This window comes from Anomaloglossus baeobatrachus, chromosome 7, assembly GCF_048569485.1.
Source record: "Anomaloglossus baeobatrachus isolate aAnoBae1 chromosome 7, aAnoBae1.hap1, whole genome shotgun sequence".
Lineage (NCBI taxonomy): Eukaryota > Metazoa > Chordata > Amphibia > Anura > Aromobatidae > Anomaloglossus > Anomaloglossus baeobatrachus.
In genome coordinates this window covers 236,041,666-236,067,678 of record NC_134359.1, presented here as the reverse complement: position 1 = coordinate 236,067,678, position 26,013 = coordinate 236,041,666, and the positions used below count along the sequence as shown (strand labels likewise).

Genomic DNA, 26,013 nt, shown 5'->3' with positions numbered 1-26,013 from the left:
AGAGAGCAGGCCACTGTGACTAAACCCAGGGCCTGTCCTGACAAACGCTTTCTTAAGCGTACTTCTGACTTACTGGGGGCTCGGACGCTCTCCATGTACCCTATTGATCTGTCCGAAAGTGACGCAGATGCTAATGATTTGATTGCGTCCATTATATTTATACTGGACCTCAATCCGCCTGTATCAGGGGAGCACCCCTCTTTGGCAGCAAAGCATCAGTATACCTTGCCTAAGAGAACAAGGAGTGTGTTCCTTATCCACTCCACCATTCAGGTCACTGTGACCAAGCCCAGAGCTTGTCCTGACAGACGCTTCCCAGAGCGTGGTTCTGATGACTGTTTCCCCCTTCCACCAATGGTGGTCAAGGAGTGGGCTCATTCACCAAGGGTGGACCCTCCGGGGTCTAGATTTTCAGCCCGGACAGTTGTCGGCTCCTCTCTGAGGATCCCACTGTCCGCCAGGTTGTCCTTCTGGACAAATCTATATATGAGGCGGCAGGGGCCTCGTTCTCCCCATCTTTGCAGCAGTGCGAGCTCTCAGGCCATCTCTGCTTCTTGGGAGGAGATGCATTCCCTCACCAGGGCCTTTTTTGCCCGAATGGGTTGCCTTAACTTCCAGGCTTCAGTCTTTTCATCCTATAGCTGGAGACTGTCACCGCACTGCGGTGGCCTCGGCCACTTCCCTCGCTATCCGCAGGTTCCTGTGGCTTCGAGAGTGGAAGGCAGATGCTTCTTAAAAGGTTCCTTGCTGGACTCCCTTTTGCTGGGACCAGTCTATTCGGTGAACAACTGGATGAAATTATTAAGGAAGCTTTTGGCAGGAAGAGTACTTCCATGCCACAACCCAGGAAACCTTCCAGGGCAGGAACCAGTCGAGGTTTCGTTCCTTTCGTTTCCTCTAACTGGTCGTCCTCTAAGCCCTCGGCCTCGTCCACTATCTCAGCCAAGGTCCGTAAACCAACTGGCGCATGAAGCCGTGTCCTAAGTCGGCAGGAGCTGCTGCCACCAGGGCAGCCTCCTCTTGATTATCTGGCCACGCCAGTAACGTCCTTGGTCGGTGGCAGGCTCTCCCTCTTGGGCGACGTGTGGTTGCAACACGTCTTCGATCAGTGGGTGTGGGTTACCCTCTCCCACGGCTACAAAACAGATTTTTTTCTGACAACTCCCCCCTGCTCCAAGGCAGCCGCCTTCTCACAGGCCGTGGCATTCTTGCAGGCCAATGGAGTAATTGTACCGGTTCCCGACTGGGAACGGTTCTGAGATTTCTACTCAAATCTCTTCCTAGTCCCCGAAAAGGACGGTGCTTCTGACCTGGATCTCAAGCTTCTCAACCAGCATGTTCAGGTGCGGCAATTTTACAGAAATCTCTGCGATCAGTCAATGACCCAAGGAGATTTCTTAGCATCCATCGACATCAGAGATGTCTCTCTGCATGTGCCATTCGCAGTTTCCCACCAGCGTTGGCTACGTTTTGTAATCAGAGAGGAACATTTCCAATCGTGGCTCTCCCCTTGGGCTAGCCACGGCCCTTTGTGTATTCACCAATTGCGGTGCTGCTCCTCCAGGGGTTGGTAGTGATTCCTTCCTGGACGCCCTTCTAGTCAGGGCTTCATCCAGTGCAGACTGTCAGCGGAGTGTCTCGCTCACTCTCGCCACGCTTGCAAGTCCACTCTGACCCCGACCCAGGAACTTACGTACCTAGGGATGCAATTCGAGACTCTGCTGGCGCTTGTGAAGCTGCCCTTAGTCATACAGCAGTCTCTTCATCTGGCGGTTCGCTCTCTGCTGAGGCTCCGCCGTCATTCCATCAGGCACCTCATGCAGGTGCTGGGTCAGATGATGGCGTCAATAGAAGCGGTTCCCCTTGCCAGTTCCATCTGCGGCCCCTGCAGCTGGACATTTCTTCGTCGCTCCATTGGGAGACCCAGACGATTGGGTGTATAGCTACTGCCTCCGGAGGCCACACAAAGCATTACACTAAAAAGTGTAAGGCCCCTCCCCTTCTGGCTATACACCCCCAGTGGGATCACTGGCTCACCAGTTTTCGGCTTTGTGCGAAGGAGGTCAGACATCCACGCGTAGCTCCACTGTTTAGTCAGCAGTAGCTGCTGACTATATCGGATGGAAGAAAAGAGGGCCCATATAGGGCCCCCAGCATGCTCCCTTCTCACCCCACTGGTGGTTTGTAAGGTTGAGGTACCTATTGCTGGTACGGCGGCTGGAGCCCACATGCTGTTTTCCTTCCCCATCCCCCTGAGGGGCTCTGAGGAAGTGGGATCTTACCGGCCCCAAAGCCCTGAGGCCGGGCTCCATCCACAGACCCATTGAACCTGCTGGATGTGGAGCGGGAGTGCCGTTCAGGGACAAGGCCCTGCACCATTCAGGTACTCTGTGTCCCCGTACACACAGGCACAGCACACTCCAGACTTGCTGGGTGTGCTAGTGCGCCGGGGACAGTAAAGGGTTACAGTCACTGCAGCCTAGCTGAGTGACTTTATTTATTGGGAACTACCGCGCCGGACGCTCCGGGAGCGGCGGCGCGGCTGGGACTTGTAGTGCGCCGGGGACTTAGCGCCGACCGCGCTTTTACGGCGGCGGCGCTTATAAATCCAGTCCCCGGCTTTTGCGGCCTAGCTCAGCTTCGTTCCCGCCCCCACCCTGTCAATCAGGGTAGGGGAGAGACGCTGTACAATCAGCAGCGCCGAGGGCTGGAGCCTTATTTACATGCTCCAGCCCTCTCACTAGACACTGTGGGACGCCGGTTTCCCGCTCTGACTTGGGGCACGCCCACGGCCCGCCCCTACTCACACGAGCTGGAGAAGGACGCCGGCAGCCATTCCTGCAGCCCGAGCTGAGAGAACGGACTCTGGGCAACCAACAGGAATAGGGCGACCACACACCCGCTTATAGGCGGGCGGTAAGCGGCACCTGGGGTGCTGACACTAAATACCGCAGTTTGTCTATTTGTATTTAAGTACACTGCATAGGTCGCTATTTTGGGCTATATGCCCTCTTAGATGGCGACACATCAGCAGCAGGAAAGCATGGGTGCTAAGGCACAGGCTTTCTATGCTGCTTGTATTGCACGTACTGAAGTGTTCATGTGTATTTATGCTTGTATGCTATACACTGCACTGTACGGTCACTAGTCTTGGCTATATTCGCCATAGAATGGCTAGACTACAGCAGCAGAAAAGCAAGGGTGCTGAGGCACAGGTTTTTTTCTATGCTGCTTGTATTGCAGGTGTTGCAGTGTTCATTTGTACTTATGCTTGTATGCTATACATTGCACTGTATGGTCGCTATTCTGGGCTATATTCCCCTAGATGGCTAGTCTACAGCAGCAGAAAAGCAGGCTTTCTATGCTGCTTGTATTGCATGTGCTGCAGTGTTCATTTGTACTTTATGCTTGTATGATATACATTGCACTGTACGGTCGCCATTCTTGGCTCTATAAGTCGGCAGCAGCATATAAGCAACACAGGCTTTCGATGCTGTTTTTGCTGCATGTGATACTGTTCCACGGCACTGCTCCCCATTGGGTGCAATGCTCCCCTGTAGCACTTGGTCAGCCGGGGTCTCTACTTGACGTGGCCAAAAGAACCACCTCTCAACCCTGTCCAAGGACAGGGACGGAGTTGCAATGGGATAGAGACTTGCAGTCCGGACAGGCCATGGGCAATCTGGATCATTGCTCCCTGGCCACCCTCACTTGGATTAAAAATCGGTGCTCCGGGGGGGTCCCAGGAGGCTCTCTGTATGATGAGGCAGACGTAGCTCATCAGGACTTTGATCCTGACACCGCTCTCACTCCGGATACACCGGATGGTGACGCCATAAGGAATGATCCTATAGCGTCCATTAATGGAATGTTGGATCTTTTCTCCCTCAGCTCCCCCAGCGGAGGAGTCAGCTTCACAGCAGGAGAAGTCCCATTTCAAGCTCAAACGTATATTGAGTATTGTTCTGGCCACGCTGACTGCAGAGAAGCAGTCCAGGAACACCACGCTTCCCAGATAAGCGTTTTCTCCAAACGTATTAAGGATACACGTTATCACTTTCCCCCTGACGTGGTCAAGCGCGGGACCCAGGGTCCAAAGGTGGATTCTCCAATCTCCAGGCTTGCGGCTAGAGCCATAGTTGCAGTGGAGATGGGACTTCACTTACAGATGCCATTGACAGACAGATGGACTCTGGTTGAAATCTGTCTATGAGGCTATCGGCGTGTCGGTTGCTCCGGCATTCACAGCCGTATGGGCACCCTAAGCTTTTCAGCTGTTCTTGCGCAGCTGGTCTTGAGCACAAGTACATCTGTGCCGCAGGGGCGTCCGTAACCTCGCAATGTCTGCATTGCGACTTACCCTATTAATGCTGTCCTGGAAGGACAGCCGAGGTTTCGGTCCTTCCCAGGCTCGGGCAGGTCCCAATTGTCCTCGTCCAAAAGGGCTGAAAAGCCTCAGAGGGGCTCAGCTGCCGGCCGGGCTCAATCACGCCCAAGGAAGGCAGCCGGAGGAACCGCTACCAAGGCGGTCTCCTCATGACTCTCAGCTCTCTCATCTTTCCGCATCCGCGGTTGATGGCAGACTCGCTCGCCTTTGGCGACATTTAGCTGCCACAGGTCACAGACCGGTGGGTGAGGGACAGTGTGCCCACGTGCACAGGACAGAGTTCTGTTCTCGTCCTCCGACTCGATTCTTCAGAACGTCCCCACCTCCCCACCGAGCAGATGCTCTTCTGCAGGCAGAAGGAGTGGTAATCCCGGTTCCTCTTCAGGAACAAGACACAGTTTTCCTCCAATCTGGTTGTGGTGCCAAACAAGGATGGCTCTTTCCGTTCCCTTCTGGACCTAAAACTGCTCAACAAGCACGTGGAGGCCAGGCGGTTCCGGATGATACCCTCCGCTCCGTCATTGCCTCAATGTCTCAAGGAAATTTCCTAGCATCAATAGACATCTAAGATGCTTATCTCCACGTGCCGATTGCTACAGAGCACCAATGTTTTTCTACATTTCGTGATAGGAAACGACCAGCTTCAGTTCGTAGCTCTGCCATTCGGGCTGGCGACAGCCCCACGGGTGTTCGCCAAGGTCATGACGGCAGTGGTAGCAGTCTTGCACTCACAGGGACACTCTGTGATCCCTTACTTGGACGATCTACTTGTCAAGGCGCCCTCTCAAGAGGCATGCCAACTCAGCCTGAATGTTGCGCTGGAGACTCTCCAGACGTTCGGGTGGATCATCAACTTCTCAAAGTCAAACCTGTCACGACCCAATCACTAACGTATCTTGGCATGGAGTTTCATACCCTCTCAGCGGTAGTGAAGCTTCCGCTGGACAAGCAGCGGTCACTACAGACTGGGGTGCAGACTCTCCTTCAAGGTCAGTCGCACTTCTTAAGACGCCTCATGCACTTCCTCGGGAAGATAGTGGCAGCAATGGAGGCGGTTCCGTTTGCGCAGTTTCATCTGCGTTCACTTCAATGGGACATTCTCCGCCAATGAGACGGGAAGTCAACATCCCTGTACAGGAAAGTCTCCCTTTCACAGACGGCAAGGACTCTCTGCAATGGTGGCTTCTTCCCACCTCATTATCACAGGGAAGATCCTTCCTACCACCGTCTTGGGCGGTGGTCACGACAGACGCGAGTCTGTCAGGGTGGGGAGCGGTTTTCTCCACCACAGGGCTCAGGGTCCGTGGACTCAGCAGGAGTCCACCCTTCAGATCAATGTTCTGGTAATCAGAGCAGTGTATCTTGCCCTACTAGCCTTCCAGCAGTGGCTGGAAAGAAAGCAGATCCGAATTCAATCGGACAACTCCACAGCGGTGGCATACATCAATCACCAAGGGGGGACACGCAGTCGGCAAGCCTTCCAGGAAGTCCGGCGGATTCTGATGTGGGTGGATGCCACGGCCTCCACCATATCCGCAGTTCACATCCCCGGCGTAGAAAACTGGGAGGCAGACTTCCTCAGTCGCCAGGGCATGGACGCAGGGGAATGGTCCCTTCACCCGGACGTGTTTCAGGAAATCTGTCGCCGCTGGGGAAGGCCGGACGTCGACCTAATGGCGTCCCGGCACAACAACAAGGTCCCAACCTTCATGGCACGGTCTCGCGATCAAAGAGCGCTGGCGGCAGACGCCCTAGCGCAAGATTGGTCGCAGTTCCGGCTCCCTTATGTGTTTCCACCTCTGGCACCCTTGCCCAGAGTGCTACGCAAGATCAGATCCGATTGCAGCCGCGTCATACTCGTCGCCCCAGACTGGCCGAGGAGGGCGTGGTATCCGGATCTGTGGCAGCTCACGGTCGGCCAACCGTGGGCACTACCAGACCGACCAGACTTACTGTCCCAAGGGCCGTTTTTCCATCGGAATTCTGCGGCCCTGAACCTGACTGTGTGGCCATTGAGTCCTGGATCCTAGCGTCTTCAGGATTATTCCACGGGGTCGTTGCCACCATGAGACAGGCTAGGAAGCCCACGTCCGCTAAGAACCACAGAACGTGGAGGATATTCTTATCCTGGTGCTCTGCTCAGGGAGTGTTTCCCTGGCCATTTGCATTGCCTACCTTTCTTTCTTTCCTGCTATCTGGGTTAGAAAAAGGTTTGGCGCTCGGCTCCCTTAAAGGTCAGGTATCGGCGCTATCCGTCTTTTTTCAGAGGCGTTTGGCACGCCTTCCTATGGTGCGCACGTTCCTACAGGGGGTTTGCCATATCGTTCCCCCGTGCAAGCGGCCGTTAGATCCATGGGATCTGAACAGGGTACTAGTTGCCCTCCAGAAGCCGCCCTTCGAGCCTCTGAGGGAGGTTTCACTTTCTAGACTATCCCAGAACGTGGCTTTTCTGGTAGCGATCACATCTCTTCGGAGAGTGTCTGAGCTGGCAGCGCTGTCATCCAAGACTCCCTTCCTGGTCTTCCACCAGGACAAGGTAGTGCTGCGCCCCATTCAGGAGTTTCTCCCGAAGGTGGTATCCTCTTTTCATCTTAATCAGGATATCTCCTTGCCTTCGTTTTGTCCTCATGCAGTTCATCGGTATGAGAAGGATTTACATTTGTTAGATCTGGTGAGAGCACTCAGAATCTACATTTCCCGCACGGCGCCCTTGCGCCGTTCGGATGCACTTTTTGTCCTTGTCACTGGTCAGCGCAAAGGGTCGCAGGCTTCTAAGGCCGCCCTGGCTCGATGGATCAAGGAACCAATTCTTGAAGCCTACCGTTCTGCTGGGCTTCCGGTTCCATCAGGGCTGAAGGCCCATTCAACCAGAGCCGTGGGTGCTTCCTGGGCATTACGTCACCAGGCTACGGCTCAACAGGTGTGCCAGGCAGCTACCTGGTCGAGTCTGCACACTTTCACCAAACATTATCAGGTGCATACCTATGCTTCGGCGGACGCCAGCCTAGGTAGAAGAGTCCTGCAGGCGGCAGTTGCCTCCCCGTAGGGGAGGGCTGTCTTCGCAGCTCTAACATGAGGTATTTCTTTACCCACCCAGGGACAGCTTTTGGACGTCCCAATCGTCTGGGTCTCCCAATGGAGCGACGAAGAAGAAGGGAATTTTGTTACTTACCGTAAATTCCTTTTCTTCTAGCTCCTATTGGGAGACCCAGCACCCGCCCTGTTGTCCTTCGGGATTTTTGGGTTGTTTCGGGTACACATGTTGCTCATGTTGAACGGTTTTTCAGTTCTCCGATGTTACTCGGAGTGAATTTGTTTAAACCAGTTATTGGCTTTCCTCCTTCTTGCTTTTGCACTAAAACTGGTGAGCCAGTGATCCCACTGGGGGTGTATAGCCAGAAGGGGAGGGGCCTTACACTTTTTAGTGTAATGCTTTGTGTGGCCTCCGGAGGCAGTAGCTATACACCCAATCGTCTGGGTCTCCCAATAGGAGCTAGAAGAAAAGGAATTTACGGTAAGTAACAAAATTCCCTTCTTTCCGCTGTTGGGGCAAGGGATTTCTTCCTTGCACAGACTGGTGGCTCTGTCGCCACAGACCAGGAGCTCTCCTTAAGTGGTGGCTTCGGCCCCTCTCTCTGTACCAGGGACGCTCCTTTCTGGCCCCGTCCTGGGTGATTCTGACCACGGGCCAGTCTATCCGGCTAGGGAGCAGTTTCTCCACCACCGAGCATAGGGCACTTGGACACTGTCCGAATCAGCCCTTTCGATCAATGTGCTAGAAATCAGGGCTGTAGTCCTTGGACTCGCAGCCGCCTAACAATGTTGGAAGTTCAACATATCCTTCAGTGGACGGAGGACTCCGAGTCCACCATATCCGCAGTCCACATCCCAGGCGCAGAAAACTGGGAGGCAGATTATCCCAGCCGTCTAACCGTGGGCAGCGGCGGGTGAGCCCTGCATCCGGCAGTGTTCTGGTCAATTTAGCAGGCGGGGCACTCCGGAAGTGGATCTATGGCATCCCGGCACAACAACAAGGTCCCGGTTTACGTGGCTCGCTCCCACGATCCTCAGGCCTTGGCACGCGCTGGTTCCAGATTGGTCCCAGTTCCGTCTGGCCTACGTGTTTCCCCTCTAGCTCTCTTCCCCAGAGTCCTGCGCAAGATCAAAATGGAGGGCCGTCGGGTCGTACTTATCGCCCCAGGCCCAGGCGAGCTTGGTTTCCAGACCTGCTCCGTCTGTTCGTAGAGGTGCTGTGGCATCTCCCGGACCGGCCAGACGTTCTCTCAGAGGGTCCGTTTTCCACAACAATTCTGCGGCTCTCAGATTGACGGCGTGGCTCTTGAGCCCTGAATCCTTACGGCTTCAGGCATTCCTTCCGAGGTCATCTTCACTATGACTCGGGCTCGGAAGTCTTCCTCGGCCAGGATTTACCTCAGGACTTGGAGAATTTTCCTGTCCTGGTGTCGTTCTTCCGGCCATGCTCCTTGGCCGTTTTTTCCTTGCCGACCATCCTGTCCTTTCTACAGTCCGGCCTGCAGCTAGGTCTGTCCCTCATTCCCTCAAGGGACAGGTCTCGGCTCTGTCAGCATTGTTCCAGTGGCATATCGCCCGACTGGCCCAGGTGCGCTCCTTCATGCAGGGCGCATCTTACATCATTCCGCCTTACCGGCGGTCTCTGGATCCCTGAGACCTTACTCGCGTCCTCATGGCCTTACAGGAACCCCCCTTTGAGCCTCTTAGGGAGGTTTCATTGTTTAGTCCTTCACAGAAAGTGGTCTTTCTGGTGGCCATAATTTATCTCAAGAGAGTCTTTTATTTGACTGTGCTCTCTTCGGAGTCACCCTTTTTGGTTTTTTTCCCCAAGACAAGGTGGTTCTCCGTCCAACTCCGGGCCTTCCCCCTAAGGTGGTGTCCCCTTTCCACCTTAACCAGGACATTTCTTTGTCTTCCCTTTGTTCGGCCCCTGTGCATCGCTTTGAGATGTGTCACGCACCGCTGTTTCTTAGGCGGTGCACCTCTCTTGTGTGCTGACCATACGTCAGCGCAAGGGTCTCTCGGCTTCTCAACCGACCCTAGCTCATTGAATAGGTCGGCCATATCCGAGGCCTACCAATGTTCTCAGATGCCTCCCCCGCTGGGGATTAAGGCGCACTCGACCAGAGCAGTCGGTGCCTCTTGGGCTACGGCTCAGCAGGTCTGTCAGGCTGCCACGTGGTCTAGTCTGCACTTTTTTTCGAAGCACTACCAAGTGCATGCTCATGCTTCGGCAGATGCGAGCTTGGGCGGACGCATCCTTCGGACGGCTGTCGCCCATTTGTGAAGTTAGGTTTCGCCTACTTCTCAGTGTTTATTTCCCACCCATGGACTGCTTTGAGACGTCCCATGGTTTGGGTCTCTCATAAGGAACGATAAAGAAAAAGAGAATTTTGTTTACTTACCGTAAATTCTTTTTCTTATAGTTCCGACATGGGAGACCCAGCACCCTCCCTGTTGCCTGTTGGCAGTTTTCTTGTTCCGTGTGTTTTCACCGGCTGTTGTAGACAGAGGTTCCGGTTGTTCCGGGTTTTGCTCTATCTCTACTTGTGGGTGGATGTCCTCCTTCAGCTTTTGCACTAAACTGGCTAGGACTGGCTACCAGGGGGTGTATATGCTGGGAGGGAGGAGCTACACGTTTGAGTGTAGTTCTTTGTGTGTCCTCCGGAGGCAGAAGCTATACACCCATGGTTTGGGTCTCCCATGTCGGAACTATAAGAAAAAGAATTTACGGTAAGTAAACAAAATTCTCTTTTTTTTCACTAAAGGCCGCTTTACATACAACGACATCGCTAACATCATGGGGTCATGGAATTCGTGACGCACATCCGGCCTCGTTAGCGACGTCTTTGCGTGTGACACGTACGAGCGACCGCTAACTATCAAAAATATTCACTAAATCGTTGGTTGTTGACACAACATTCATTTTCAAAATATCGTTGCTCGTTTGGGACGCAGGTTGTTCCTCGTTCCTGAGGCAGCACACATCGCTATGTGTGACACCAGGCGTGACTTTCCTGTGGCTGCTCTCCCCTCCCCCCCCACTCCGCTTCTATTGGATGCCTGCCGTGTGACGTCGCACGCACCGCCCTCTTAGAAAAGAAATGTAATCAAGGGAAAACGGGTATATGCCGCGCTTAAAAACCACTGATGTAGAATAAATGTAAAATTTTTTTTTATTTCAGCATTCCAACGCGTTTCAGAGACAAGGACCGTCTCCTTCTTCAGGGAAAAAGGAGACGGTCCTTGTCTCTGAAACGTGTTGGAATGCTGAAATAAAAAAGAAATTTGTACATTTATTCTACATCAGTGGTTTTTAAGCGCGGCATATACCCGTTTTCCCTTGATTACATTCCTACCACGATTTTTCGGGGCCGCTGCTTAAACCACGCGGACACTCACATGCGGTTTAAGGAGTTGTGACTGGCACAACCCCATCAGGTGAGTGTACCTATTTCTTTCTCATCACCTCACGTTATACCGGGTAAGACCCTATTGCGCCTTTTGTTTCCCCACCTCTAGCATCTGCAACTCTTAGAAAAGAGGCTGTTTGCTGGCCACAGCGACGTCGTTAGGAAGGTAAGTACGTGTGACACGTACTAGCGAGTTTGTCCGCCACAAGCAGCGATTTGCCCGTGACGTACAAACGACGGGGGCGGGTGCTTTCACGAGTGACAAAGCTAGCGATGTCGCAGCGTGTAAAGCCCCCTTAAGTGGCTGGAATTCCTCCCAATTACTAACTGATTTCAGCTGGTGACATGACTTTCTATGGCTTTTTGCACCTTCAATACTTTACCCTTTGTCATTTCTCATTACACATTAACTTAATTTATGGACATGATCGTTTGTTTTCTCTGCCCGTGTAGATTGGATGGGTTTTTACTGACATCTGGTGAGAAATTCAGATCAATAACACCTTAAGAAATATATGTAGTTAGAAATTTAATCCGATATATATATATATATTATATAGCTATCTATCTATATCTAAGATAGATATAGATATTTATATATATTATGAGAGATATAATCTAAAATATTATAGCTATATATCTCTTAATCACTCTCAATTATTTATTTATTTTTTTCTAATGATAAATTGTGTGCGGATTAATTTCTCAGCGTAGCCTTAGGCTGGGGTTAAACAATGTTCTCAGGCAGGTTGTACTAACAAAAACCTCTGTGCTATTTTGTCTTTGACTTGCTGATTTAAAACTGATTTTGCGGTATAAAAAAATAGTTTGCCTAATCGCAGATATGTTGAATCGGAGTGACTTGCATTGAAGTCGTTGCATGCAGCTTGCGACAGATAATCTGACACATTTTGAGCGCCTACCTTCACCTCTAGAGGAAGCTTCCAGTTCGCTCTTAGGGTCCATTAACTTTTTGTGACTTTCTTACTTTATGGTTTCGATAATTGCGGCATAAAACACAATGACATTCATATTTGATTATTCCTTATATACATTGCCTTTAATAACCCAGTATATAGACCTTTTAAGTACCTACTAGTGGCTGCCACAGTTGGCCTAATTCAGGTCCATGGGAAGAAATAAAGGCTTTGGATCAGTAGCATGGATCATTAACTGCTATAAAAAGAAGTTAGGAACGCCAAGTGTTGTCCACGTTAATTAATAAACTGCCCACAGGCAGCAATACTGCTTATATAAACACATAATCTCCCATTACAACCCCGCCATTCCTTCTCTCTGTTCCCCTTACTCTCACCCGGCGCTGTGTAGCCTTGAGATCACTTAGGGTTTACAGGCTGTAACCAATGTAAAATTAAGGAGATAACACTGTGGGGCAAAAAGCGCAATAGGGTCTTACCCGGCAGGGGAACAAATAACCTAATTAGGCGACCAATTCTAGGACCTTATAAGTAAAGTACCACTTTAAAATTATATTAGGTAAATTGTCCACATATGTATGTGCTGTAATTGCCACGGAGAGCTATGTAACTTTTTGATATCCACTATTTATGCCCCATGAGGGATTTATGAGTCTCTGCCCACCCTCCCCCCAATACGTGGGAGTTATATTTGCAGTTTTCTCTGCCCTGCTGTGCCTACTGTCTGTGTGTGTTTTTAATTGTGATCCAATAAAGTGAATATATTTTATGAGGATTATTGGCATTATGTATATTCTTTCTGAGGATATAAGTGGATTGACTATATAGGATGCTATCCTGATTATGTAAGTGCAAGATGTGGAATGTGTGGTTCTATATCTTAAAATGTTCAGTGCTGTTTTAGCTGTAGACAATAGATTTATAATGGTTTTTGTTTGTTCATATTTATTTATTTTATTTATTTATTTATTTTTTCCAGGTTGCTTATTCAGTTTGTGGGTGATAAAGATGCCCCGAATTGGCAGGGATACTTGTACACGGCGCTGCTGTTCATCTGCACTTGTGTTCAGACCCTCATCTTACACAAGTATTTTCACATCTGCTTTGTTACGGGAATGAGACTGAAAACAGCCATAATTGGTGTTGTCTATCGCAAAGTATGTTCGCATGGCTCCTAATATATGTGCCAATTTTTTTTTATTTTTTTATATTTTTTTTTTTAAATTTCTACGGAGATGGCAGGATTTTCTGTGCACACAGTTTGGGTACAGATGTCTGAGACTTTTAACCTTCTCTTTATGTGCAGTTTTATAGATTTGCATTTAGCCATGGGAGCATTCCTATCATAGGTGGCGGCGCTGTCTGTGGTTTCTTAGAATCTGCCAAGAGGCAATAGACTGCTTTATAAGTCTTAGGACGGCTTAGGCTAGTTTCACACTTCCGTTGGACGGGATCCGTAGCATTGCGTTGTGTGACGCATGCAACGGATGCGTTGCATATAGTGGCAACGCATGCTACAGATCGTACAAAATAACGCAATCTGTTGTATTTTTGTTTTCCTTGACTTTACACATCTGGGCATGTGCAGTTGTGTAAAGACAGCTGCATTAACGGAATCCGTCAAATGACGCATTCTAACGGAATCCGCCACCACAGGCGTCCATTATAAAAATAACGGACGCCTAACGGATTCCTGCAGGTTGCGTTTTTTTGACACACCGCCAAGCGCAGAAAAACGTTACATGCTGCGTTCCATCCGCCCGACGCAGCGTCAAAATAACGACGCTGTGTCGTCCAGCGGATGCAACGCAGACACTTGCGTTAGAGTGCGTCGTCCATACAAGTCTATGGAGAATAGCGCAGTGCGTTAACGGACTGCGCTATTCTCCATAGTGACGGAATGCGCTGAACGCAAGTGTGAAACTAGCCTTATAATCTGCCCAGTTGAAGGGGTGTTCCAGCCAAACACCCCTGGATGCAAAACCACAGCCGACACAGCAGGTCAATGACCCTGAATTTCTGTTAAACCTATGGCACTGAAGATGGCAGCTATTGTTGTCTGTATCATAGACTTAGGCTGAGGCCACACGGGGATTTGAGCGACTCCTCTCATGACACTCTGCTCACGCTGCCAAGTGTCACGTGACTGTGGTCCGATCATGCTATCAGACCACAGTTGCGGAGGGGAGGGAGATAAATCCCTCCATCTCCTCCGTTGCCAGCTGATGTGAGAATCGCACTGCTCTCGCGTTACACTGGTGTAATGTGAGTGCAATGCGATGTGTCTCTCACCCCATAGACTTGAATGGGTGAAAGAGAAACCAGCTCGCATTGCACCTGCAGCATGCTGCAACTGTTTTCTCGGTCCGATTAGGGTGCTCATGGGTGCTGCCTCATAGAGTAACATTGGTCTGAGTGGTATGCAATTTTTTTTTTTTTTCCCATCGCATTCCACTCGCACCGTTTTTCTCGCCATGTGTGCTGACCCTCAATCTGACCACTCTCTGAAACCCTCTAGCCAACATGTTTAGGCTGTGGATTATCCCTTTAAGGGATTTTTCAGTATATGAAGAGGTGCTCTTATCAGAGATAACTGTCTACTGGCAAACGGCTGATTTGTGATGGGGTACACTATGGCTTGTAGTTTTTACTTAGTGACCATTTAGATAATTGACCGCTCACCAGAGCCACTCCTGGAAGCCTTTACTCCTTGCTGGCTTGTCCATAGGTTCTGTTCAGTTTGCCGTAATGGTACAGGAGCTGTGCTTACCCTGTCGCTTGTGGGCGCCATCTGTATTGTACGACCAACTCCTGCTCGAATTGCTGAGATTAGAGAGGTTGTTAATTCTGACGGTTTTACCCCCATAGATGCCATCAACAATAAAAACCGCAACATCTAAGCGGTTTCCGGAGCAGGTGGCTTTTTCGTAAAGAGATTTCAGCATTGGTGGCTAACTACGATATTGGTGTATCTGTCACTAAATCAAATGGCAAAAACAAATCACAAAAAATGTAGGGAAATTTTATTTACTTTTAAACCTTGTTTGTTTTATTGAGTTTTTTTTTTTTCTTGTTTTTTTTTTATGGAAGGGGTAACAACACAAAAGGGGGTAAGACATTATATTATTATGCATAAAAGGTGGCTGAATAAATTTTAGTTTTATGGTTGTTTGTGTTTTTTTTGTTCCATTCAACCCCACCCAGAGAGGGAAAAGAAGAAGAAAAAAAATAAGTTACTCAGTATATTGTGTACCCCAAATTGGTAAAACAAAAAAAAAATCTAGACTTTAGAGTTGAAAAAAGGCAAAACGAAAAAAAAACGAAAAAAAAATTTGGGCCATATTGGGCAGTTTTTTTTTACTCATGGCCTGTCTTAGGCCAGAATCACACTTGCTATTGCCTCGCGTGTAACTCGCGCGAGTCTCTCATGGTAGAACCCGACATGGCCGCACACTATGCATACAGGAGCGTCTGAGCTGCATAGAGATACATGCAACCGACCCGCTCCTGTCAGGGGATTGTGCTGCCATGCCGGGTTCTACCATGAGAGACTCGCGCGAGTTACACGCAAGACACTAGCAAGTGTGATTCTGACCTTAGGGATGAAACCGTCTGGAGGGCAGGTGTTGACAGCCATAGATTCTCTCATCAAAGAGTCAGTCATTCAAACGACACTGACCAGACTCTGCATGGTGTGTCTTGGATCAGGAGAGATGGAGAAAAAAAACATTTCTCCATTGTGCCACTTTGCCGAAATCGGACTGCACTTATACATCTTCCAAGTGCAGTCCGATATATATATATATATATATATATATATATATATATATATATATATATATATATATATATATATATATATATATATATATATATATATATATATATATATATATATATATATTATATATTATATATATATATATATATTATATATTATATATTTATATATATATATATATATATATATATTATATATAATATATATAATTTCCTTATGGACTTATTGACTTGCATGGCTAAATGCAATCTGATAATCTGATCACTCGAACATGCAGCAAATTGTTTGTTTCTAGGAGACACTAACAAAAATCAGACATGTGCACGGCCTCATAAGGCAAATTGCTGCCCGTGGCGCACAACATCGCTCGGACCCGTCACACGTACTTACCTGCCTAGCGACGTCGCTGTGACCGGCGAACTGCCTCCTTTCTAAGGGGGAGGTACGTTTGGCGTCACAGCGTTGTCACTAAGCGGCCGCCCAATAGAAGCGGAGGGGCGGAGATGAGCGGGACAAACATCCCGCCCACCTCCTTCCTTCCTCATTGCTGGCGGCCGCAGGAAAGGTGAGGTTCCTCGTTCCTGCGGTGTCACACATAGCGATGTGTGCTGCCGCAGGAACGACTAACAACATTGTACCTGCATCAGCAACGATATTTGGGAAATGGACAGAGTGTCAACTAGCAACGATATGGTGAGTATTTTTAATCTTCAGCGGTCGCTCGTATGTATCACACGCAATGACATCGCTAACGAAAACGGATGTGTGTCACGAATTCCGTGACCCCAACGACCTCTTTAACAATGTTGTTGCGTGTAAAGCGGCCTATAGACTAACATTGTTCCGAGTGCGATGTTTTGTCCAATCACACTTGGACTGAGAAAGTTGTCCTTATACCGACCCCATCTAACTAGTTAGTAGAACCTGCTGGAGCTGTGCAGCCCCAGTGTCTTATACTCACCGATCACACATTGCGTAGCCTAGGGATAGGCTGTCATTAGAGACAAAACTCTAATCTCTTAGAGGTTTTCCACTACTAATGTGACCCACTTTCTTTTATCTTAACTCTTCCTAACTAACATTTTCCTAATATACTTCCACAATCTACTCTGCTCCTGTAGACTTCTCTAACAGGCTGGTATATGCTTTTTATTGTTGTAGCTTTGATCCTTCTAGTCTGGACACCAGAATTGTACAAACTGAGCAGGGCAAGTCACTGGTGGGGGTTGAGAGGAGAGTAAAAAGTGATCTGGGCATCTGTGTCCAGACTGCTGTCATTCAGAGGCAGCCCTGTCCCCACCGGTTGCATGCCCTGCTCAGTTGGTCCGATTTTTGTCTGCAATCGGCTGGATCACAGCTACAGCAACAATACAGGTATTTACAAGCCTGTTAGAGATAGGTCTACAGGAGCAGAGTAGATAGCAGAAGTATATTAGGAAAGTTAGGACAGGAAGAGTTAGGACAAAAGAAAGGAGGTCACATTAGTGGTGGAACACGTCTTTGACTATAAATGTTAGCACTTTATATTTCATTGATGTTATATTCAATTTCTGACTTTTCAGCTATAATATTTCACTGTTGAATTGACTGACCCATAACCTTCTCTTTTAGGCTCTGGTTATCAGTAATGCTGCACGTCGCACATCTACCATTGGCGAAATTGTTAACTTGATGTCTGTAGATGCTCAGAGGTTCATGGATTTGGCCACTTATATAAACATGATTTGGTCGGCTCCACTTCAAGTTATATTAGCCTTGTATTTACTGTGGCAGGTAAATACTTTTTTTTTTTTTTTTCCTTTTGTAGAACATGACTGTCTAAGGCCTCCTTCACATGTCCTTGTCTCTGGTACGTGTTTGATCCGTTTCCTCACGTACCGGAGACACTGGCACATGTAGACCCATTAAAACCAATGGGTCTGCGCTCACGTGCGTGTTCTGCCATGGACCGTGTTTCCATTTGGAGCATACGTGTGCTCTACACGTAGACATGTCCGTTTTTCTCCGGCATCACGGTTGTCAAACGGACCACACGGATGTGTTCTGTTTGACACGCACCGGAGAAAACAAACCTGTCTGAGAAAAAGAAAAAAACTTACCTTCTCCAGCCCTCCTGTCTCTGCCGCTGCTGTCACTTGCTTCCGACCCCCGCTCATTATACTCCTTGCATATTCACTTCACTGCGGCCGGAAGCAGCAGCGGGGAGTCGGCAGGACCGGAGACCGAAGATCAGCACCACGGACCGCAATGCCAGGGACCGGTGAGCAGAAAGTTCCCGTTCTCTGTGTGTTATCACGGATAACACACGGAGAACACACGTGTGCCATAAACACGGTTCACGGAAGGTAATGCGCACCTTTTGACACGTCCATGAAAAATGTGCGTGATTTTCACGGACGTGTGAAAGACGCCTAAGGCAAGGTATTGGTGTAAACCTTTGCTATCTTACCAGCCATGTGTGTAACCCTGCAAAGTGAGAGGAAGGCCGTCTGCGGCCAGGATGCTCTATGCAGATCTCCATGACTAGAGGGATTGTTTCATCTTTTGGGGACAATATTTAAAATTTTGCACATTTTTTCTTTTTTATAACCTTTTGTTACACTGTCTTTCTTTGCCGCTCCATTGGGAGACCCAGACAATTGTGTGTATAGGCTATGCCTCCGGAGGCCGCACAAAGTATTACACTAAAAGTGTAAAGCCCCTCCCCTTCTGCCTATACACCCCCCGTGCTCCCACGGGCTCCTCAGTTTTTTGCTTTGTGCGAAGGAGGCAGACATGCACGCATAGCTCCACAGCTTGTCAGCAGCAGCTGCTGACTATGTCGGATGGAAGAAAAGAGGGCCCTTAACAGGGCCCCCAGCATGCTCCCTTCTCACCCCACTCTTGTCGGCGGTGTTGTTAAGGTTGAGGTATCCATTGCGGGTACGGAGGCTGGAGCCCACATGCTGTTTTCCTTCCCCATCCCCCCTAGGGCTCTGGGTGAAGTGGGATCCTAATCGGTCTCCAGGCACTGAGACCGTGCTCCATCCACAGCTCCTGAGGACTCTGCTGGATAGGAGCCGAGTATCGTTCAGGGACATGGCCCTGCTACTTTGAGGTACTCTGTGTCCCCGTGGGGACCGCGCACAGCAACACTCCAGCATTGCTGGGCGTGCTAGTGCACCGGGGACCGCGGCGCTGACCGCGTTTGTGCCATTACACACTGCAGCGTCGCTGAGTGTGTTAGTGTATGGGGACTACCGCGCTGACCGCCGCTGCCATTGTTTTCACTGCGGCGCGGCTGGGACTGTTAGTGCGCCGGGGACTTCCGCGCCGACCGCGCTTATACGGCGGCCGCGCTTATAACTCGAGTTCCCGGCTTTTGCGGCCTAGTCTCTTTTTCTTCCCGCCCCCAGGCCTGCCAGTCAGGGGAAGGGCGGGACGCTGTACAGGACGGCAGCACTGAGGGCTGGAGCATGCTTTGCATACTCCACCCCCCTCACTGTGCACAGTGGGGCACCAGTTTCCTCACTTTCTGGGTCACGCCCACGGCTCCCTCCTCTCCTCAGGACGCCGGCAGCCATTCCTGTCAGCTCCTCTGACGCTGCAGAGGGGAGACAAGCTCTGGGAGACCCAGGCAGGGATTCTGGTGGCCACATAACCGCTTTAAGCGGGCAGTAAGCAGCACCTGAGGTGCTGGCCCCACTTGTGCAGAAGTGTAGTTATAGATTATATGTTTATAGGCTATACTTTACACTGTATGGTGCTCTGGCTATATACCCTATTGTGTTGCTCAGGGGAGACAACAGCATGGCGACCACAAGAAGCAGGGGTGCCAAAACACAGGCTTACTATGCTGCCTGCGCCGCATGTACGACCTCGCCACCGGCAGGTTCCACTGACCCTCATTGTGTGCACTGCTCGGCCCCTGTGGCACTTACTCAGCCGGAGCCTCTGCTAAGGGGGGCCCAGGGGGAACCACCTGCTAACACTGTCCAGGTGACAGGGACGGAGTTTACAGTTTTTACTGACAGACTTTCTGAGACTATGGCTAAGATTCTAGAAGCCTTGCAGTCCAGACCGGTATCTCAGACCATGGCCACTGTGGAATCATTGCCCCCTGGTTCCCCTCAGTTGGAACAACAATGTTCCCCCGGGGTGTCTCATAGATCCCAGGGTGAGGTCTCTGACACGGACCGCAGCCCCAGACCGCCTAAGCGGCTCGCTGGGAAATCCCCTCGACCTCATCACATTGTTCAGGGTCTCAGAGGGAGGACTCTCTGTATGATGAAGCGGGGGTAGCTGATCAGGATTCTGATCCTGAGGCCGCTCTCAACCTTGATACTCCCGATGGTGACGCCATAGTGAATGATCTTATCGCGTCCATAAATCAAATGTTGGATATTTCTCCCTCGGCTCCTCCAGTGGAGGAGTCAGCCTCTCAGCAGGAGAAATTCCGTTTCAGGTTCCCCAAGCGTACAACGAGTATGTTTCTGGATCACTCTGACTTCAGAGAGGCAGTCCAGAAACACAGAGTTTGTCCAGATAAGCGTTTTTCCAAGCGCCTTAAGGATACACGTTATCCCTTCCCCCCTGACGTGGTAAAGGGCTGGACTCAGTGTCCCAAGGTGGATCCTCCAATCTCCAGACTGGCGGCTAGATCCATAGTTGCAGTTGAAGATGGGGCTTCGCTCAAGGATGCCACTGACAGACAGATGGAGCTCTGGTTGAAATCCATCTATGAAGCTATCGGCGCGTCTTTTGCTCCAGCATTCGCAGCCGTATGGGCACTCCAAGCTATTTCAGCGGGTCAAGCGCAAATTGACGCACTCACACGTACGTCTGCGCCGCAAGTGGCGTCCATAACTTCTCAAACGTCGGCATTGCGTCCTACGCTATTAATGCTGTCCTGGACTCTGCGAGCCGTACGGCGGTTGCAGCCGACAATTCGGTGGCAATCCGCAGGGCCTTGTGGCTACGGGAATGGAAGGCAGATTCGGCTTCCAAAAAGTGCTTAACCGGTTTGCCATTTTATGGCGACCGTTTGTTTGGTGTGAGGCTGGATGAAATCATCAAACAATCCAAGGGAAAGGAAACATCCTTACCCCAGGCCAAACCAAAATTACCCCAACAGAGGATGGGACAGTCGAGGTTTCGGTCCTTTCGGGGTACGGGCAGGTCCCAATTCTCCTCGTCCAAAAGGCCTCAGAAGGATCAGAGGAACTCCGATCTATGGCGGTCTAAGTCACGCAACAGGATAGAGTTCAGCTCTCGTCCTCCGACTCGATTTTTCAGAACATCTCCGCCTCCCGAGCGAGCCGATTTTCTTCTGCAGGCGCTGGGCACTCTGAAGGCAGAAGGAGTGGTGGTCCCTGTTCCTCTTCAGCAACAGGGTCACGGTTTTTACTCCAACCTGTTTGTGGTTCCAAAGAAGGACGGGTCTTTCCGTCCTGTCCTGGACCTAAAACTGCTCAACAAACACGTAAAGACCAGGCGGTTCCGGATGGAATCCCTCCGCTCCGTCATCGCCTCAATGTCCCAAGGAGATTTCCTTGCATCGATCGATATCAAAGATGCTTATCTCCACGTACCGATTGCTCCAGAGCATCAGCGCTTCCTGCGCTTCGCCATAGGAGACGAACATCTTCAGTTCGTGGCACTGCCGTTCGGCCTGGCGACAGCCCCACGGGTTTTCACCAAGGTCATGGCTGCAGTAGTTGCGTTCCTCCACTCTCAGGGTCACTCGGTGATCCCTTACTTAGACGATCTGCTGGTCAAGGCTCCCTCTCAAGAGACATGCCAGCACAGCCTCACCGCTACTCTGGAGACTCTCCAGAGTTTCGGGTGGATCATCAATTTTCCAAAGTCAAATCTGTCACCGGCCCAATCGCTGACATATCTTGGCATGGAGTTTCATACCCTCTCAGCGATAGTGAAGCTTCCGCTGAACAAGCAGCGTTCACTACAGACGGGGGTGCAATCTCTCCTTCAAGGTCAGTCACACCCCTTGAGGCGCCTCATGCACTTCCTGGGGAAGATGGTGGCAGCAATGGAGGCAGTCCCTTTCGTGCAGTTTCACCTGCGTCCTCTTCAATGGGACATCCTACGCAAATGGGACAGAAAGCCGACGTCCCTCGACAGGAATGTCTCCCTCTCTCAGGCAACCAAAGCTTCCCTTCGGTGGTGGCTTCTTCCCACTTCATTATCGAAGGGGAAATCCTTCCTACCCCCACCCTGGGCGGTGGTCACGACGGACGCGAGTCTGTCAGGGTGGGGAGCAGTCTTTCTCCACCACAGGGCTCGGGGTGCGTGGACCCAGCAAGAGTCCTCACTTCAGATCAATGTTCTGGAGATCAGGGCAGTGTATCTTGCCCTGAAAGCGTTCCAGCAGTGGCTGGAAGGCAAGCAGATCCGAATTCAGTCGGACAACTCCACCGCGGTGGCTTACATCAACCACCAAGGAGGGACACTCAGTCGGCAAGCCTTTCAGGAAGTCCGGCGGATTTTGATGTGGGTGGAAGCCACGGCCTCCACCATCTCCGCAGTTCACATCCCAGGCGTGGAAAACTGGGAAGCAGACTTTCTCAGTCGCCAGGGCATGGACGCAGGGGAATGGTCCCTTCACCCGGACGTGTTTCAGGAGATCTGTTGCCGCTGGGGGATGCCGGACGTCGACCTAATGGCGTCCCGGCACAACAACAAGGTCACGGCATTCATGGCACGTTCTCACGATCAGAGCTCTGGCGGCAGACGCCTTAGTTCAAGATTGGTCGCAGTTTCAACTCCCTTATGTGTTTCCTCCGCTGGCACTGTTGCCCAGAGTGTTACGCAAGATCAGGGCCGAATGCCGCCGCGCCATCCTCGTCGCCCCAGACTGGCCGAGGAGGTCGGGGTACCCGGATCTGTGGCATCTCACGGTCGGCCAACCGTGGGCACTACCAGACCGACCAGACTTGCTGTCTCAAGGGCCGTTTTTCCATCTGAATTCTGCGGCCCTCAACCTGACTGTGTGGCCATTGAGTCCTGGATCTTAGCGTCTTCAGGATTATCCCAGGAGGTCATTGCCACTATGAGACAGGCTAGGAAACCAACGTCCGCCAAGATTTACCACAGGACGTGGAAAATTTTCCTGTCGTGGTGCTCTGCTCGGGGTTTTTCTCCCTGGCCATTTGCCTTGCCCACTTTCCTGTCCTTTCTTCAGTCCGGATTGGAAAAGGGTTTGTCACTCGGCTCCCTTAAGGGACAAGTCTCTGCGCTCTGTGTTTTTTCAGAAGCGCCTGGCCAGACTTCCACAGGTACGCACGTTCCTGCAGGGGGTTTGTCACATCGTTCCTCCTTACAAACGTCCGTTGGAACCCTGGGATCTGAACAGGGTGCTGATGGTTCTTCAGAAACCACCGTTCGAGCCAATGAGGGATATTTCTCTCGCACGCCTTTCGCAGAAAGTGGTTTTCCTAGTAGCAGTCACTTCACTTCGGAGAGTGTCTGAGCTGGCAGCTCTGTCATGCAAAGCCCCCTTCCTGGTGTTTCACCAGGACAAGGTGGTTCTGCGTCCGGTTCCGGAATTTCTCCCTAAGGTGGTATCCCCCTTTCATCTCAATCAGGATATCTCCTTACCCTCTTTTTGTCCTCATCCAGTTCACCAATGTGAAAAGGATTTGCACTTGTTAGATCTGGTGAGAGCACTCAGACTCTACATTTCTCGTACGGCGCCCCTGCGCCGCTCGGAGGCACTCTTTGTCCTTGTCGCTGGCCAGCGTAAAGGGTCACAGGCTTCCAAATCAACCCTGGCTCGGTGGATCAAGGAACCAATTCTCGAAGCTTACCGTTCTGCTGGGCTTCCGGTTCCCTCAGGGCTGAAGGCCCATTCTACCAGAGCCGTGGGTGCGTCCTGGGCTTTGAGGCACCAGGCTACGGCTCAGCAGGTGTGTCAGGCGGCTACCTGGTCGAGCCTGCACACTTTCACGAAACACTATCAGGTGCATACCTATGCTTCGGCAGATGCCAGCCTAGGTAGGCGAGTCCTTCAGGCGGCGGTTGCCCACCTGTAGGACGGAGCCGTTCCGGCTCTATTATGAGGTATTATTTACCCACCCAGGGACTGCTTTTGGACGTCCCAATTGTCTGGGTCTCCCAATAGAGCGACAAAGAAGAAGGGAATTTTGTTTACTTACCGTAAATTCCTTTTCTTCTAGCTCCAATTGGGAGACCCAGCACCCCCGCCCCGGTTTTTTTGTGTACACATGTTCTTCATGTTGAATGGTTTCAGTTCTCCGATATTCCTTCGGATTGAATTTACTTTAAACCAGTTTATAATTTTTTCCCTCCTTCTTGCTTTTGCACCAAAACTGAGGAGCCCGTGGGAGCACGGGGGGTGTATAGGCAGAAGGGGAGGGGCTTTACACTTTTAGTGTAATACTTTGTGCGGCCTCCGGAGGCATAGCCTATACACCCAATTGTCTGGGTCTCCCAATTGGAGCTAGAAGAAAAGGAATTTACGGTAAGTAAACAAAATTCCCTTCGTTGCTAGCTACAGAATGAGCTAACTTAGAATCCTTCAGTGAGCTCATTAGAATGGCCTGACAAGGGCGTTTGTAACTTGTCTGTCTTTTTCTGAGCCTATTTATTACAATACGCTACATCAAATTTGAAAGTGCAGGGAAAGTAAAAGCAAAACTGCAGCATTTTTAATGAAACCTAATGCTAACAATGTTTTTTAGCCTCAAATACATAAAAAAATAAATAGAAAATTGTCTTAGAGAATCCATCAGATGGACTTAAATTATGTAAGATGCAGGGAAAATAGAATTTTTATATATTGTGTGTGTTTATTATATATATATATATAATGTGTATGTATATGTATGTATGATATTTATATTTTATTTAAATCTACATTGTAATATTTTTTTAGAACCTTGGCCCCTCTGTTCTCGCTGGCGTCGCTGTCATGATTCTTCTAGTGCCTGTAAATGCTGTAATTGCAGTGAAGACAAAGAAGTATCAGGTAAGTGTCTGTTTTCAATAATTGCATTCTGATTTGAGCGTTTTTTAATCTGATTACTGCAGGAATCCAGCGACTTGTCTCCACCACTGACCTCTTCTTTATTAGCTTTGCCTCCCTCTAGTGGTTGTGATGAGAATTACTACTACTCCCTCTTTGTTGTCTCTAGGTGATCCAGATGAAGTGCAAAGACAACAGAATTAAGCTAATGAATGAAATCCTAAATGGCATCAAAGTACTGAAGCTGTACGCCTGGGAACTGGCCTTTAAGGAAAAGGTGCTGGGAATTAGGCAAGAGGAGCTGAAAGTGCTGAAGAAATCTGCGTACTTATCTGCTGTGGGGACGTTCACCTGGGTCTGTGCACCCTTCCTGGTAAGATTCTGTTTAATAACGAGTCAGATTGTGTTTTTTTACTTTTTATATCCTTTTATATTCCTGTTTCTATATTTTGCGTTGAAACCGAAACTTGGAAAACATTTTTCCCATAGTTCATGCAACCTATATCCTGAGAAGATGAACTTAAAGGGCTATTCCCGCCTCCACGATCCTATCCCAATATGTAGTAGGTGTAATAAGATTAGCAAAAACCTCCAATTATGATGTAGTATTGACATGATTCACACTTATTTATGAAAATATCAGAAATTTGAGGAACTGTTTTAGGAAATTATTGTTTGTTTTTTTTCTACATGCCTTTTAAAAGCATACTGTACAAAATAGTTAAAGGGGGTTGTCCACTACTAGGACAGCCTTTTTTCATTCCCAATGTTTACCTCCATTAAAATAAGAGCTTGTACTGTCCTCTTGCGCCAGTGCGGTTCCAGCGTTCCCGGGGATCATGTGAAGTTGTGACATCAAACGAGACCCTCGAATAATCACCACCGGGCTCTCGCCCTCCCCTCTCCTCTCCCGCCCTTCCCCCCCCCTCCCCTTCTCCTCTCCCGCTCCTGCCCCCTCTCCCCCGCCCCCACATTTGGGAACTGTAATAATCATTCAGCTGTTTCACAGAAATTAAAGGGACTATCGGTAGGATCAACCCTCATATGGGCACGTAGGTCACAGAAAGCTAAATAAAATGACACCTTGATATCTGTGATCCGTTGTCTTATTCCACAGAAATCTATGTGTTTCTTGTATGTAACTTTAGTGGCCGATCCAGAGATCTTAACAGTTATCTCTCTAATCTGCCTACAGGGATACTATTAAATAGAAGGGATAGTTATCAGTGTGATGTGTGATGGTCGCTCTCTGCTCTCCTGATCTCACTGCAGAGCTGTGTGTGATTTATAACTGACACATCTGCAGGATCCTCTCAGCTTCAGCCTCCATCTCTCAGGCAGCTAGGGTTGTATTACAGCAGAGCCTTAAGCTGTGTGTCTACAATGCGCTTTTGTTGAGTTTTTGACACTGCTAGAAAAGTAAGACTCTGCCTTTTTGACGCAGTGAATGCAAAGTGGATGGGCTTTATAGAAATCTC

At 49.8% G+C, this 26,013-nt stretch overlaps 1 protein-coding gene across 1 annotated transcript in view; it reads left to right on the top strand.

Annotated features, from left to right (window-relative positions):
* Positions 1-26,013, top strand: part of LOC142245330 (multidrug resistance-associated protein 1-like) — a 261,385-nt gene that overhangs the window by 99,245 nt on the left and 136,127 nt on the right. Inside the window, exons 9-12 of the mRNA XM_075317960.1 lie at positions 12,751-12,928; positions 17,164-17,325; positions 24,446-24,538; positions 24,705-24,908. Coding sequence (XP_075174075.1) covers positions 12,751-12,928; positions 17,164-17,325; positions 24,446-24,538; positions 24,705-24,908 — 637 coding nt within the window. The remainder of the gene's footprint in view (positions 1-12,750; positions 12,929-17,163; positions 17,326-24,445; positions 24,539-24,704; positions 24,909-26,013) is intronic.